The sequence below is a fragment of the Ornithorhynchus anatinus genome, chromosome 1 (genome assembly GCF_004115215.2).
Source record: "Ornithorhynchus anatinus isolate Pmale09 chromosome 1, mOrnAna1.pri.v4, whole genome shotgun sequence".
In the NCBI taxonomy this organism is placed as follows: Eukaryota; Metazoa; Chordata; class Mammalia; order Monotremata; family Ornithorhynchidae; genus Ornithorhynchus; species Ornithorhynchus anatinus.
Genome location: NC_041728.1, coordinates 64,944,942 through 64,960,732, shown reverse-complemented (window position 1 = coordinate 64,960,732; position 15,791 = coordinate 64,944,942). Strand labels below are relative to the sequence as shown.

Genomic DNA, 15,791 nt, shown 5'->3' with positions numbered 1-15,791 from the left:
CACTCCAGAAAAAAACAAAACAGGAGTGAAAATTAGGTAGGGACTATGGAAAAAAACCCCCAGCAACTAGAAAGCACATACTTTGCAAGTAAAAACCTGTTGTATTTTCAACTGCTTCTTGTTTCCCATAAAAAACATGAATATTGCATGTCCTTTTAAAATCAGTGCCACCAATTTCCAAAACTTCATCTGGATAGTATGAAATTACAGTGAGGATAGATGGGCTACAATATATTCACATTTTGCTCATACAATATGATATCTGGGCTATATTTTCAGAAGCCACTTCTCTAGCTTCTTTAAATTTACTCAGACATCAAATACTGCAGTGAATCTATCTCTGTGCTATGCTTCTGTTATATTAACTGCTAAAAATGCTAGCTTTGGAAAGAAACAGAAGTCTAATTGGAAAAAATGATTTTTAAACAACATGATTTGTTATTAAAGGTCAGAATAATCCATGGTAGTGATATTTCTGTCTATTTTCTGCAGTGTATGGGTTTTATATAATCGCAGGTCCTATTCTCTTCATGTAAATATTCTTTAAATTTCAGCTGTGGCTTCTATCAAGAGTTGCTATTGGAATGACCTTAAATTAGCTAAGCAAGACACCCAGAATAAGGGAAATTTTAAAAGTTGTTTGTTTCACGGATTCGATCATGAACATAGACATTCTACACCAACCGGTAAGATCCAGATGAGGGAGAGCTTTGCTCTGAGACTCAACAAAAGCTTCATGCAATTATGGAAGAATGAACTCATGGCATCCTAATTGGGAGGTCGTGGGGGGAGAGGGAAATATTAAAATGTTCCTGGCTTGATTCAGAGCATGTCTAAAGTTGGCTTAGCCTCCGCTGCTAGCAATTATTCTCTTGCAGATTTCTAGCCTTAGTCATTTATATCCCCAGTATCTGACTTCAGAAATTTTGGGGGAGTTTCAGCACTCAGGTCACAGAAAATAAACATGAGGAAGATTAATTTACCGGGATAATTTCTCACGGGTAGCAAGTCACCAGAAAAATGATTTTGGAATGTTATACCTTTGGAGTTCTAAATTCAGAAGTTGAAATCCCTGCTAAGACCACATAGGATGTTGGGAAGAAATCACTTACTTAGGGTTAAGGTTTGGGGAAAGGTTCTGGGTAGGTTTATAATGAGGGATTGGTTTGGGGCTTAGGATAAGGGTTGGCAGTAACGTTAGGTTCAAGTTTAGTGACGTAGGGTTAAGGTTTGGGTCAGGCCTATGGGTAGGTGTAGGCTGAGGGATAGCGTTGTGGTGAGATTGGGGTTAGGGTTAGAATGAGGGTTAGGGATAGGATTTAGGTTAGGAGTTGACTGAGGTTTTGGGTTAGGGTTAAGGGTTTGGTTAGGGCTAAGGCTAGCGTTAGAGGAAGAGTGTAGGCTAGGGATTTCTATCTACGAAGGAGGCTGTTCAGGAAGGCAACAAGCTTGCGATTTCTGCAATTTTTCTAGTGCTCCTTTCTGAAGCAGAATCTTGAAGTGGGTAGGCTGCCAGGCTGATCCAAGGGGATTTCCATAGAGGCTAGGGATCTTCTCTAAAAAACTCTTCTTCTCTAAACCCTCATCCTGAATCTCTTTTTCATGAAACTCTCCAAATCAGCATGGTGTAGTGGCTAGAACACGGGCCTGGGAGTCAGAAGGTCATGGGTTCTAATCCCGGCTCCGCCGCATGTCTGCTGTGTGACCCTGGGCAAGTCACTTGATTTTTCTGGACCTCCGTTCCCTCATCTGTAAAATGGGGATTGAGACTGTGGGCCCCACATAAGACAAGAGTCTGTGTCCAACCCAATTTGCTTGTATCCACCCCAGCGCCTCGTACAGTACCTGGTACATAGTATAAGCGCTTAACAAATATTTTCATTAGTATTGAACAACAATTCCGAGTTTGCCACAAACACACCTGTGGAAAGAGCCTGGGCTTCGGAGTCAGAGGTCATGGGTTCGACTCCCGGCTCTGCCGCTTGTCAGCTGTGTGACTGTGGGCAAGTCACTTAACTTCTCTGTGCCTCAGTTCCCTCATCTGTAAATGGGGATTAACTGTGAGCCTCACGTGGGCCAACCTGATGACCCTCCAGCGCTTAGAACAGTGCTCTGCACATAGTAAGCGCTTAACAAATACCAACATTATGATTATTATTATTATCCTTTTTCAAAAGTCAACCCTGTCTCCTCTGAATCTCATCTCCTCTCTCTAACTCTATCCTGGGGGCCTTCCCGAGGACTTTTCCACCGGCCACCCCAGGCGGCAGCAGGGTGCGAGGAGGCGGGAGGGGAGTGCAGATGTTTATTCTGTTAGAGTGCCGTAAAAACAACCCGCAACGCAAGCAACGAGTAGACACAACATCGGATCCGAGCGCTTAGAACAGTGCTCTGCGCATAGTGAGCGCTTAACAAATACCAACATCATTATTATTATTATTATCTCAAAGCGGGAAGGGCAGGGCCCTGGAAGTCTCGTTTTTGACGCTTCTCCTCCGGTGACCCCAGTTCCCAGTTGGATCCCATTCGTCCCGCCAGGGGGCGCTGCAGCAGGCGCCTTCAGCGGTCGCTACCGCCACCTCCCGGCGACAAACGGAAGCGACCTGGAGTCTCACCTTTCCTAATGTGCAATGGGTACGCGCCCCTTTCGCCTTTTCCGCAAGGCCCAGGGCAGCAGGTTGGCGACAGACCCTCTCCGTGGGGAGGACGGCCTCCTCCGAGCCCTGCCTAGAGACCGTGGAATCGGTTGCTCCACCCTTCACCTCCCCTGGCCTTACTCCAGATGTCCGTTCTTCCCTAAGAAATGATAATAATAATGGTACTTAAGCTCTTACTAAGTGCCAAGCACTGTTTTAAGCGCTGGGTAAATCGGGTTGGGCACAGTCCCTGCCCCACATGGGGCTAACAGTCTCGATCCCCATTTTACAGATGAGGCCCAGAGAAATCAAGTGACTTGCCCAAGGTCACGCAGCAGGCATGAGGCAGTGCCGGGATTAGAACCCATGACCTTCTGACTCCCAGGCCCGGGCTAGCCACTACGCCATTATGCTTCTTATCCGACTAGACCTTGGGTTGCGGGTCTCCGTCCAGTGCTCTAGAACCTCTGGCAGCGGGTATCTGGTGGGTTGCACCTCTTTCTATTTCTCTTTCTCGCTTCCTTTTTTTCTCTTTCTCTTCCAATTTGATTTGACTTCCTTCCCCAGACTCCACTTCGTTTTCCCATTTCCCAGTTCAGCGGCCCAGTTAAAACACGGTCCGCAGTGGACCTGCCCAGCCTTTACAACCGACCACGAGGTTAGCCAGCGGGTTGGCCTTGCAGCAGGTTTCGGTCCGAGGAGGCCGATGGATCCGGCTCCGGACGAGCTTCACCTCCACCACCAAATTCTCCGCACAGGTGGTACAATACCAGGAAGTCATCAGCACCGTCCTTACCAGCCCCAACCCCATCTGTACCAGCTCCAGCCCCATCTGTACCAGCTCCAGCACTGTCTCTACCAGCCCCAGGCCCGTCTACCAGCTTCTATCTACCAGCCCCAGGTCCGACTCTTCCAGCCCCAGGCCCATCTGTATCAGCCCCGGCCCTGTCTGTACCAGCCCCAGACCCATCTCTTCCCGCCCCAGGCCCGTCTCTACCAGACTCAATCTCTACCAGCCCCAGCTCTTCCAGCCCTGGGTCTGCCTCTTCCAGCCCCGGGCCCGTCTCTTCCAGCCCCAGGCCGGTCTCTACCAGACTCAATCTCTACCAGCCCCAGCTCTTCCAGCCCCGGGTCCGTCTCTTCCAGCCCCCGACCCAAGCTCTTCCAGCCCCAGGCCTGTCTCTACCACCTTCAATCTCTACCAGCCTCAACCCCATCTGTACCAGCTCCAGACCCATCCGTACAAGCCCCAGGCCCGTCTCTTCCACCCCCAGGCCCGTCTCTACCAGCCTCAATCTCTACCAGCCTCAACTCCGTCTGTACCAGCCCCAGCCCCATTCCTACTGGCCTGAGGGGCACAGATAATGACCACCCAGATGAACAGACAGACCCCCGCCCCACTCCCACCCCCGTTTTCACAGAGAAAGCGCCGACAACTGTTTCCACGGAGAAAGTTCTGACTCTTGAGTGACGGAGGCTGCCGCTGCTCTCCGCCCGGGACCGCCCTGCTCTCCAGGGGAGGCTCCCTACAAAAGCGTGCTGCAAGGCAGATATAGCGCAACGCCAGCCGCGGGGCAGGACAGCGGTCTGGCCATGCAGGGGCTTGCTGGAATGGGGGGGGGGGGAATCGGGGCTGAGTTTGTGTGGCAAACCGTCCTTCTGAGCTACCACCCCTCCCCTGGTATATGGGAGAGATGCCAGTCTCTGCCAGGGAGTTGGAGTTTCAGAAAGATGCACTGAGCCTGCTCCTTTACCCGACAAGGCCCAGCACGGTCCAGCGTGGCACAGTAAGGTAGACCAGGCAAGAAGAGATAACGAGCGAGGTGGGGAGGGGAGGAGGAGGAGTCAGCTGGCTGTCCGGGTCAGAGCGGCGACACCCAAGTGGATACCCCGGGCACCGTTTCTCGGACCGTTGGTCACTTGGTTTTTGGCTTCGTTCGGATACCTGTATAGGGAGAGGCCAGGTAGAAGGAAAATGCATTAATGATACGTTTCCCAAGTTCACCTCTTTTCGTCGTTCTCCTCCTCCTCCTCCTCCTCCTCTTCTTCTTTCTCCTCTTCCTCCTTTTCCTCCTCTTCCTCCTCCTCCTCCACCACCCCCATCCCAGCATCCCAAGATGTCTAGCCTCACAAGACAGAGAAGCTGCCCATCGGCCAAGAAATCTGTCTCACTGTCTGGTCTGAGGCCCAAGGCCCCACAGAATGAGTTCTTCTGGTTGAGTGGATGTTACTGGGTGAACGTGTGACTGGGAGTGTGAGAGACAGGGTGACTCGATGGCTGCGGTCCTCAGATTTATGACAGATGTAGTTTCTGAACGGCACAGATTGAAATGCAAACTGGAACCAATTTTCTTATTGGAACAGTGTTAATGAATGGGAGATTGCTTTCTGTTTTAACATTAGATACCTTGTTTTGATCAAAATTACCCTGAATCGTGTCCTCTATCAGTTATGGATATTTAGCTGTATTCGTGTAGTCCTACTAAGGTAATAATAATGGTATTTGTTAAATGCTATTAAGTGCCAAGCACTGTTCTAAGGGCTGGGGTAAATACAAGGTAATCAGGTTGTCCCATATGGGGCTCACAGTCTTAATCCCCATTTTACAGATGAGATAACTGAGGCACAGAGAAGTTAAGTGACTTGCCCAAAGTCACACAGCTGGCAAGTGACAGAGCCGGGATTAGAACCCACGACCTCTGACTCCCAAGACCGTGCTCTTTCCACTAAGCCACGCTGCTTCTACTTTGACCCTCCTTGGTGAATCGACCTGGGGACCAGATAACCTTTCCCCATCCCTACTCGCTGGCCTCCCCAGCCTCTCTCGCTAAGCCCCTCCTGCCTCCTACAGCCCCCCACCCCCCAGCAGTCCCCATGGAAAATTTATAAATGACTTCCCCATCTCTTGTGGCTTTTGTGCCCGCTATTGATGCTGTAATGGTGAAGCTGATGTGCATAAAGCTGAAACGGTGTAAATTTAGACACGTGTATCCTAATCTAAAACATCTTAAGACGAGGACTGCCTGTATATAGATTCGTGGAAGGATGCTCATGAAAGAACGGGTGAGCGTGAAAGGTTGCATGGCCGTGAATGGAGGCAAGTGCAACCGAACGTGTACGAGTGTGAATATTCGTGAGAGAATGTGGGTACGTGTGAATGTGTTGGAGTGTAGAGATGTGAATGTGCACGTCTGTGAGTAGGTGTGAGAGTACGCTCTCCTTTTGATCTCCTCACTTGAGACTCTGCCTATGTCTGGGAAATTCCTTCCAAGGAGCAACTCCCAACTGGGGAGCAGTCTGCACTAGGTCCTGTGAAACCTTCGGAATAGCCGGATTGCATCAGGGTTGTCTACTCTTAAGGCTTAGAAAATGGGAACCTGTTGAGAAGCAGCGTTGAGTATAGTATAATGGAAAGTATACAAGTATAGTATACAAGTGTAGGGGAAAGAGGCTTGGGAGTCAGAGATGGTGGGTTCTAATCCCAGCTCTGCCACTTGTCCGTTGTGTGACCTTGGGCAAGTCACTTAACTTCTCTGTGCCTCAGTTCCCTCATCTGTAAAATGGGGATGAAGACTGTGAGCCCCACGTGGGATATCCTGATTACCTTGTATCTCCCCCAGCACTTAGAACAGTGTTTGACACATAGTAAGCGCTTAGCAAATACCAACATTATTATTTTTATTGGAAGCTATCCACGCCCTGGGTTCCCCAGCCTATTCTGAGGCCCTTAGACTCCCACCTACCGTCTTCTATAGCTTCTGACGTTTGTTGGTGGAGGCTTGAAGAGAGCAGGGGGTGCTTCAGCAGGAGCAAGAGACTCTCCCCTTTCCCAAGTGGGGAAATGGAGGATCAGAGATGGGGCGTGACCAACCCAAGGCCATCCCGCAGGTCAGGATGAGGGACGGGCCTGGACTCCCGGGCCAGAGTTCTGATCTCCAAGCACTGCTGCCCTTAACCGTACCTCTGGTAGGGCAGGGGTCGAGATCTTTCTTCCCGGTGCCTCCCGCACCTCATCACCACCCCATTGCCCAGGGGTCCTGTTGGCTTGTGGTTCCGGCTCCTGGGCTGGTACCGGGGGAACGGACCAAACTGTGGATGCCCCCGGTTCCCGAAGGAAGACCCCCAGCAGCACGCGGGGAGCAGAAGGATTCGGGGAACTATAGGAGCAGCCCAGAGAACATAGTTCACAAAGCACTGGGTTAGAAACCGAGGAACAAAGGGTCAGGGGATCGTTAGGACATAGAGTAAGAGGGCAGACGTGTTTGGCCTCAGTTTCTCCCAGACTTTTCCCTAGAGCCCAGAATGACTGAGCTCTGAGTTCGGGTCTACCCGGCTACCGCTTCCTTTCCTTAGCCCCCTGAGACTCCTGAGGAATCTGCATCTGCTTCTCAAAGGGAGAAATCAAAGCCACTCTGAATCCCACAGTACTGGGACTTAGCAAGATTTTTTTTGGTTTTGCTTGTTTTTATAGTATTTTGTTATGGGCCAGGCACTGTACTAAGCGCTGGGGTAGATACAGCTTACTGTCATTCATTCACTCACTCATTCAACAGTATTTATTGAGTGCTCACTGTGTGCGAAGCACTTTACTAAGTGCTTGGGAGGGTACAGTATAACAGACACATTCCTGCCCACAACGAGCTAACAGTCTAGAAACGAACTCATAGTCTAATAATAATGATAATAATGATGGTATTTAAGTGCTTACTATGTGCCAAGCACTGTTCTAAACACTAGGGTAGATACGAGGTAAACATGTTGTCCCACGTGGGGCTCACAGTCTTAATCCCCATTTTACAGATGAGGTAACTGAGGCACAGAGAAGTCAGTGATTTGCCCAAGGTCACACAGCAGACAAGTGGTGGAGTAGGGATTAGAACCCACGTCCTCTGACTCCCAAGCCCGGGCTCCCTAGGGCCATCGATGCTGTGAAACGGGGGTCCGAGTGTTGGGTGGGGGGTGACCTGCTCTCCTCTGATGGTTTGTCCTGGGTCTTGGCATCCAGATGGGCTGACCATGGGGGTTCATGTTCCTGACCAATGGCCTGACCATGTTCCTCCACGCTGTCCCTGGAGGGCTGCCGGGGCCTGGGATAGCTCCACTGGTTCACAAAGGCGGGGTGCGTGTGGGGTCCCTAATCCTTTCCTCTGCCTCACCGGGTCGGTGCCACAGATGAATGAGCCGAGGCGTCGGACACGGAGGTCCTTCTGGGCACTGAGAGAGGAAGGCCGACCCTTGTGCTTGATCAGTAGACGGAAGGAGCCTCCCGCAGACATGGGAGCATGGACGACTCAGACTCTGACTCCAGGAGGTGGCTTGGACACTCCCCACAAAGCCCAGGATTTTCTGTCCTTTGCCCGGGAGGGTAGCTATGAAAAAGAGGACAATCTCTCTTCTGCCTACCCTATTACCCTTCCTCCTGCACCACCTACGCACCCATTAAGTATTCAGGTACTCACGCCAACCTGTCCCCTGCCACTGCCCTTATGTGAATAGATTTATTTACTATGTTGTATCTCTCTGTGAGTCATTTGAATGTCTGTCTCTCTCATTAGACTGTCAGCTTCTTGAGGGGAGGGATCCTGTCTACTCTATTAACTTTCCCAAGGGCTCGGTACAGTGCTCTGCCTACAGTAGGGACTCATTAAATACTATCGATCGACTGAGACGTTTTGGGGGCAGACCCTTCAGGGCACAGAAGGGAAGAGATTGGCCCCCACCAGCTCAGCAGAACTGGACAACAGGCTCAGCAGGGTCAACCGGGCCAGACGGGTCAACGGGGGATATTCCATTTGTTCCGGGGAAGGAGGGGGTTTCGTTGGGTGGGTGGGTTTTGGGGAGTTCAAGAATCAGACCCTCCCCTGGTCCATCCCTCTGGCCTGGGCTGGGAAGGTAGCGGAGATGAAAGTGAGGCTGGTTGAGAATTCCTTTGGTGAAGCGCATTATTTATTTGTATTCATGTCTCTTTCCCCCTCTAGACTGTAAGCTCACTGTGGGCAGGGATCGTGTCTACCAATTCTGTTGTATTGTGCTCTTCCAAGAGCTTAATATAGTGCTCCACATAGAGTAAGTACTCAGTAAATATAACTGATGATGACGATGCATCGTCCCAGGAAAATGGGGCGGGGGCGAAAGTCCACTAGCCCAACAGGGGCCTCTGGCGCACCTGTACAGGCGATTCTGCATTTGGCTGCTTGGGGCAGACGGCTTGCAGGGTGGAGGGGGAGTGGGCATCCTCTTGGAGGAGAAGGAGAGGAAGAGGGGACGAGGAAGAAGGACGACAGACGGGGAACACCGGGGAGGCCTGGGAATTAGTTCACATGGTTCCCGGCAGGAGAGCTGAGCACACGAGACCCTTCACCCGGGTTAGTCGACAAGACGGAGCGATCTCTGGGGTTCACCTACCTCACTGAACCGAACAAAACCTTTTTGTTTTATTATCTCCAGGGTCAATGACCTCCTCTGCTTTTGAATAAAAGAGACACAGAGCATCTTATCACAGAGCACACACAAGGGGCTGTCCAATCCGGGTTGTCTTTTGACCCAACCAGGAATACCCTCCTTCCCTCCCGGCACCAGCCTCGCCAAACTCCCCGCTCTTGCCGATCCCCTCTCTCAGAGCCCTTCTCCAATGCCACCTCCCCCAGGAGGCCTTCCCTGACGGAAAGCCGCATCTTCCTGGAGGCCACGTGACCCCCTCCAAGAACCCAGGACTGGACCTCTCTGCTCATCATCTGCTGTGGACTGATCTATCTCCGGGGGCATTTAATCAACCCTCTCACTCCTCCCGTGGTTGAGATTTGTTAGTCTCTGGCTACCCTCTCCCCACTGATAAGAGACTGTAAATTCCTCGAGGGTAGGGATCATGACTTAAAGCAGCACTCTGTATGGGATAAGTACTCACTACAGTGCTCTTCGCTGAACAGGAACTCGGTACAGTGCTCTGCACCCAGCGGGCCCTCAGTATAGTGCTCTGCACCCAGCAGACACCCGGTAGAGTGCTCTACCCTCAGCAGGCAGTCAGTACAGTGCCCTCTGGGCACTCGATACTGTGCTCTACACCCTATAAGCACCCAGCACAATGCTCTAAATTCATCAGGCACATAGGACAGTGCTCTGCAAATACCCAATACAATGTTCTGCATCCAGAAAGTGCCTAGGCTATACTAGGAATACTATCTAGGACCGGGGGCGGGGGTGGGTGATTGTTGAGGGAGGAGGGGAAGGAAACCCACCGTGACCTTCATGACTCTTGGACGGCCTCTTCTTCCTCCTCCTCTTCTCTCTCTGCGTCCGGTCCTGAGAGCGCGGGAGCGTGGCCGAGCCTGAAGAGTCAGTGACGGTCTCCTCGGAGAACGATCTGTCCAAGGACGTGTCCAACACCGAGTCCGGAGCCGTGTCGTCGTCCCTGTCCTCCGGCACGGGGCCTGCCACCGACGCTTCTGCTAGGACTTCGGGGGGCAGGGGTCCCAGGTCTTGGGCGGCCCCGCTTTCGGCTGCACCATCTGCCCTGGCCCGCTGGGACTCCTCCTCCGGGCCCTGAACTCGGCCTCTCTTCTCCTCTCCGCCGCGCTCCGTGGCCTTGTCCTCGCTGCCACAGGTGTGAGAGTAGTCACTGTAGAATTTGACCGGGGCCGCGGCCGGGACAAACCTCAGACCACCCGAACCCCCTGCCTGGCTGGCCTTGGGACCCTCGTCCTCGTCACCGGGGAGGGGGTCGTCTCCGACTTGGCACCAGGAGGGGCGTCTCTCTGAGGGGGGCGCATGGGGACGGGACACGCCAGTGTCCCCAGCCGCGGGGTGTCCGTTGGGCACCGGGGCGCCCGCCCGGTCCGGGGGACTGGCTTCACACTCAGTGGCTCCTGGGGTTCCTTGGCTGGAGCCGTCCACTGCATCTGGAGGGGAATCCAAAACCCGGTGGTCAGTGGAGGACGGAAGCCTGCTGCAGTGAGACTCCCGTGCCTGCAGTCCAGCCCCGCCAGCCTCTTCCCCTTCCCCGAAATGTGCTGGGCCTCGCCAGAGGCTCCGGGGCGGCTGCTGGTCTCCAGGAGGTCCGTTCCCCCACCCACCCCTAGGAAGCCCCGTCTTCCCTTCCCCTGAACCCCCCAACATTGACTTCTCCCTCCTTGAGAGTTTTGGAGTAGGAGTTGGCGGGCCAGGGGCTCCTCTGAGGCCTGGGAAGGTCTGACCCCGACTCCCGGCCACACTGAGCCAACTCCATGGAAAGTGACACCCTTCACCACCACTCAGGAGCCCGGGATCCTCTTTCCCTACCCAAGAAGAGAAGAGAAAGAGCAGGAAGGGGAAGAAGGGGGACCCGGCCCAGGCCTCAGCCCCCCCGACCACACCCATCCCCGCTTCAGCTTCTCTCCTGGGGGTCAGAGGCTAGTGGGGCATAAAAGAAGACCGAGGAACAGGGTGGAGAGGAGGGGGCTGGAGTCTCACCAGCTTCCGGGCCCTTCTGGGTTTCGGCGGAGGCGGCTCTGGGCCCCGTGTCCGGGTCCCCTTTCCCCTTGGCAGTCTTCCTCAGCTGGAAGCCCTTCCGGATGTCGGCCAGCAGGGCGTCGATGACGCACACCTCCTCCGGCTGCTTCGTCACTCCCCTCCGGGCTGGTCAGGGAGACGAGCCCTTTCCATCTCCCTCCCGGGCCCTGGAGGCTGGACTTGGGATCTCTCCAGCCTCCCCACAAGTAACCCCCAACCCCCCCCAGCTGTGGTCAGGGGATGAGACTCAGGGATTGAAAGACCCTCAGAAAAGAAGTGCTGTGGCCACCCGAGCTCACGTTCTGGGAAAGTCCTTCCTAATAGCTGACTTTAATCCCTCTTGCTTCTTTTAAAAACCAATGTCTCTTGGTTGGGCCCCTACTGCTTCCTGGGGTAATTCTCCTCTGGACACAACACCACGCCCCATCCCTTCCTCCCCTCCCAGACAGCCATCCCGGTCTCTCCATCCCTCTACGGCTCCAGGGCCTCAGGTTCCGTCCTACACCTTCCCCAGGGTCTGCAGCTTTGAGCACGACTCCCACGCCCGCTCACCCATCTTTCCGTTCTCCCCGCGGGGCCGCTTGGCCTCCTCTTCTGCAAGCTGCCTCTTCCGTTTCTCGGCTTTCACAGCCTGCTCCTTACGATCCTTGTTTTCCTGCGGGTGGACAGGTGGACAACAGGCAGGCCGACGGTTGGGCAGGAAGGCAGACGGACCGGTGGACGCCAGACAGGAAGACTCTTGGGCAGGCAGACAGGAGGACAGCAGACAGACGGACAGCAGACAGGCAGACGGTTGGGTAGGCAGACAGGTGGACAGCAGAGAGGCAGAGTGTTGGACAGGCGGACAGGCGGATTGGCGGACAGCAGGCAGGCAGGCAATTGGCCAGGCGGACAGGAGGACTAGTGGGCAACAGATAGGCAGAGAGTTGGCCAGGCAGACAGGAGGACTGACGGACAGCAGACAGGCAGAGAGATGAACAGAAGGACAAGTGGACAGCAGATAGGCAGAAAGTTGGACAGGCGGTCAGGAGGACTGGTGGACAGCAGGCAGGCAGACAGTTGGCCAAGAGGAAAGGAGGACTAGTGGGCAACAGATAGGCAGAGAGTTGGCCAGGCAGATAGGAGGACTGGTGGAGAGCAGTCAGACAGAGTCCAGCGGGCAGACAGGAGGACAGGTGGACAGCAGTCAGGCAGAGAGTCCACCAGGCAGACAGGAGCACAGGTGGACAGCAGGTAGACAGACGGTTGGGTAGGCAGACAGGCAGACAGGTGGCCTGGTGGACAGCAGACAGGCAGACAGCTGGGCAGGCAAACAGGCGGACGGGCAGACAGATAAGCAGGCAGACAGGCGGACAGAAGGGGCCTGGTCCAGCCTCAGGAACCCCGACCTCGGGCCTCCGGGCAGGGATGGGGGAATAGCTCAGCGCTCTGCTGAACTTCCTGGCCCCGTGACGTCAGGGAGCAGACACTGGGCAGATCTGCCCACACGGGCCGTGTCGGTATTCTGTAGCCTTCGGCCTAAACCGGGGCCATCCTTTCTGGCTCTGGAGCTCTGGCTGGGTCACCGGCCTCCCTTCCGCTCTCAGCTGCTGAGAGGGGTTGGATCAGCTGGCTTATCAATTGGTTACGGATTGATGACTCTCCCTAAGGTCATGCTTGGCCCCCACTCTCACTCTCTGCAACTGTGACATATTCAAGCTCCTTGTGGGCACAGAATGTGTTCTTCGTTTCTGTCGCACCTTCCCAATCAAGCAATTGTATTGACTGTGTGCTTAGCGTGTGCAGTGCCCTGTACTAAGCACTTGGGAGAGTATGATACAACAGAGTCGGTAGACGTGTTCCTTGCGCACAAGGAGCTTATGGACTAAAGGGGGAAGGATCTAGTACAGTGTGCTGCCCTTGGTAGGCACTCAGTAAATACCATTACTTCTCCTATTTGTCTCTGCCCAGTGAATCGTTAGACCCTGGAAAACAGGTATCATAGCTTTCACTTCGGAAGATCTCCCAGTACAGCGCTCTACACACCGTGACTGCTCAGAACAGAACCCTGCGCCGGTCAACACCCAGGACGGTGCTCAGCACACAAAAAGCACCCCGACAAAACTCTGTGCTGAACAGGCGTCCAATAGAGTGCCCTGCACAGACTAGGCACTCAATACATCTCGGAACATAGCATTCGCAGGGTGTAGAGACCGTGAGTCTGGGAGTCAGAAGGACCTGGGTTCTAATCCTGGCTCCACCACTTGTCTCTTGTGTGACCTAGGGCGAGACACTTCACTTCTCTGTGTCTCAGTTGCTTCATCTGTAAAATGGGGATTAATAATAATAATGGTGTTGGTATCTGTCAAGGGCTTACTATGTGCAGAGCACAGTTCTAAGCGCTGGGGTAGGTACAGGGTCATCAGGTTGTCCCACGTGAGGCTCACAGCTAATCCCCATTTTACAGATGAGGGAACTGAGGCACATAGAGGTTAAGTGACTTGCCCACAGTCACACAGCTGACAAGTGGCAGATCTGGGATTCGAACCCGTGACCTCTGACTCTCAGGCCAGGGCTCCTTGTGAGCCCCACGAGGGACGGGGATTGTGTCCCAGTCGATTTGCTTGTCTCTACCCCAGCACTTAGTAGAGTGCCTGGCACATAGTAAGCACTTAAATTCCACAATTATTATTGTTATTAATATTAGAGGAGCTCGATATAGTGCTCTGTACAATAGGCACCCCCTACATTAAGTCGATAGTGATACCGGAATCGGCGTTGAGGGTTTCCACGCTATTTCTGGGTCCAGCTGGTTACCTGTCGAAATCCGAGGAGTTAAATCTACAGGTTGGGTTTAACATTCTCCCAGTGGCAAACGGACTCCACTTAGTCTCCAGCCTCTCCCCTCCCTCTGCCCGCCTCCTTACCTTCAGGGCCTTGATGAAGAGGTCCCGAAATGTCTTCAAGATGGTGAAGGTGTCTTCCAGAGACAGTTGGCTGGAGTCTTCACACAGGTAATCCGCCAGCTCCACCTTCTTCTGCTCGACGGCACTGAACTCCCGTTCCAGCTCTCTGGAGGCCGCGATGCTGTCCTGCGGGTCCGGGGGCCCCACGGCATTAATAATAATAATAACGTTGGTATTTGTTAAGTGCTTACAGTGCGCAGAGCACTGTTCTAAGCGCTGGGGGAGATCCAGGGTCATCAGGTTGTCCCCGGTGAGGCTCACAATCTTTCTCCCCATTTTCCAGATGAGGTAACTGAGGCCCAGAGAAGTGAAGTGACTTGCCCACAGTCACGCAGCTGACAAGTGGCGGAGCTGGGATATGAACCCATGAACTCTGATTCCCAAGCCCGCGCTCTTTCCACTGAGCCACGCAGAGACGCCAGGAGAATGCCCGGTGGGCTCCCGTGGCTCCTCCTCCTTCTCCTCATTTATTTTATTTTTATTTACTTCATGGGATTTAAGTAGTTGTTATTATTGATAATAATAACGGTATTTGTTAAGCGCTTACTTTGTGCTAGGCACCGTTCTTAGGAGAAGCTGCGTGGCTTAGTGGAAAGAGCACGGGCTTGGGAGTCGGGGTAGTGGGTTCTAATCCCGGCTCCGCCACTTGTCAGCTGTGTGACTTTGGACAAGTCACTTCACTTCTCTGTGCCTCAGTTACCTCATCTGGAAAAGGGGGATTATGACAATGAGCCCACGTGGGACAGCCTTATTGCCTTGTATCTACCCCAGTGCTGGCTCAGTGGAAAGAGCTCGGGCTTTGGAGTCCGAGGTCATGGGTTCGAGTCCCGGCTCCACCACTTGTCAGCTGACTGTGGGCAAGTCACTTCACTTCTCTGGGCCTCAGTTCCCTCATCTGTAAAATGGGGGTGAAGACTGTGAGCCTCACGTGGGACAACCTGATTACCCTGTATCTACCCCAGCGCTTAGAACAGTGCTCTCCACATAGTAAGCGCTTAACAAATACCAACATTATTATTAGAACGGTGCTTGGCACATAGTAAGCGCTTAACACAAATAGCATCATTATTACTGTTATTACTATACAAAATAATTGGGTTGGACAGAGTCCCTATCCCACACAGGGTTCACGGTCTTAATCCCCATTTTACGGATGATGCAACTGAGGCACAGAGAATTTAAGTGACTCGGCCAAGTCCACAAAGCGGACAAGTAGAGGAGCCGGGATTAGAACCCAGTTCCTTCTGATTCCCAGACCCGGGCTCTATCCACTAGGCTATGCTGCTTACTACGTGTCAAGTACTCTCCTAGGCAATGGGGTAGATACGAGTTAAACGGGCTGGATACAGTCCCTGTCCCACACGGGGCTCACAGCCTAAGAAGCAGTATGGCCTAGTGGATAGAGCCTGGGCCTGGGAGTCAGAAGAAACTGGGTTCTAAACCCAACTACTCTATTTGTCTCCTTTGTGGACTTGGGCAAGTCACTTAACTTCTCTGTGCCTCAATTACCTCATCTGTAAAATGGGGGTTGACGGTGACCTCCATGTGGGACAGGGTCTGTATCCAACTGGATTTGCTTGAATTCACTCCAGTGCTTAGTACAGTACCTGGCACTTAGTAAGCGCTTAACAAATACCACAATTATTATTATTATTAAGAAGGATGGAGAACAGGTAACGAATCCCAACTTTGCAGGTGATAATGACAGCTTGTATCTTTCCAAGTG

At 53.1% G+C, this 15,791-nt stretch overlaps 1 protein-coding gene across 4 annotated transcripts in view; it reads right to left on the bottom strand.

Moving 5' to 3' along the window:
- Window positions 1-3,146: 3,146 nt before the first annotated feature.
- INF2 (inverted formin 2) overlaps window positions 3,147-15,791 on the bottom strand; it is a 72,094-nt gene continuing 59,449 nt past the window's right edge. For 2 of the 4 annotated variants that reach the window (XM_029064248.2, XM_029064249.2), the window contains exons 18-23: window positions 14,027-14,191; window positions 11,673-11,775; window positions 11,082-11,246; window positions 9,872-10,531; window positions 9,042-9,101; window positions 3,147-4,581 (exon numbers count right to left, since the gene is read on the bottom strand). In XM_029064248.2, the coding sequence (XP_028920081.1) occupies window positions 9,043-9,101; window positions 9,872-10,531; window positions 11,082-11,246; window positions 11,673-11,775; window positions 14,027-14,191 (1,152 nt within the window). In that variant the 3' untranslated portion in view covers window positions 3,147-4,581; window position 9,042. The remainder of the gene's footprint in view (window positions 4,582-9,041; window positions 9,102-9,871; window positions 10,532-11,081; window positions 11,247-11,672; window positions 11,776-14,026; window positions 14,192-15,791) is intronic. The other 2 variants (XM_029064250.2, XM_029064251.2) reach the window with 2 other exon arrangements.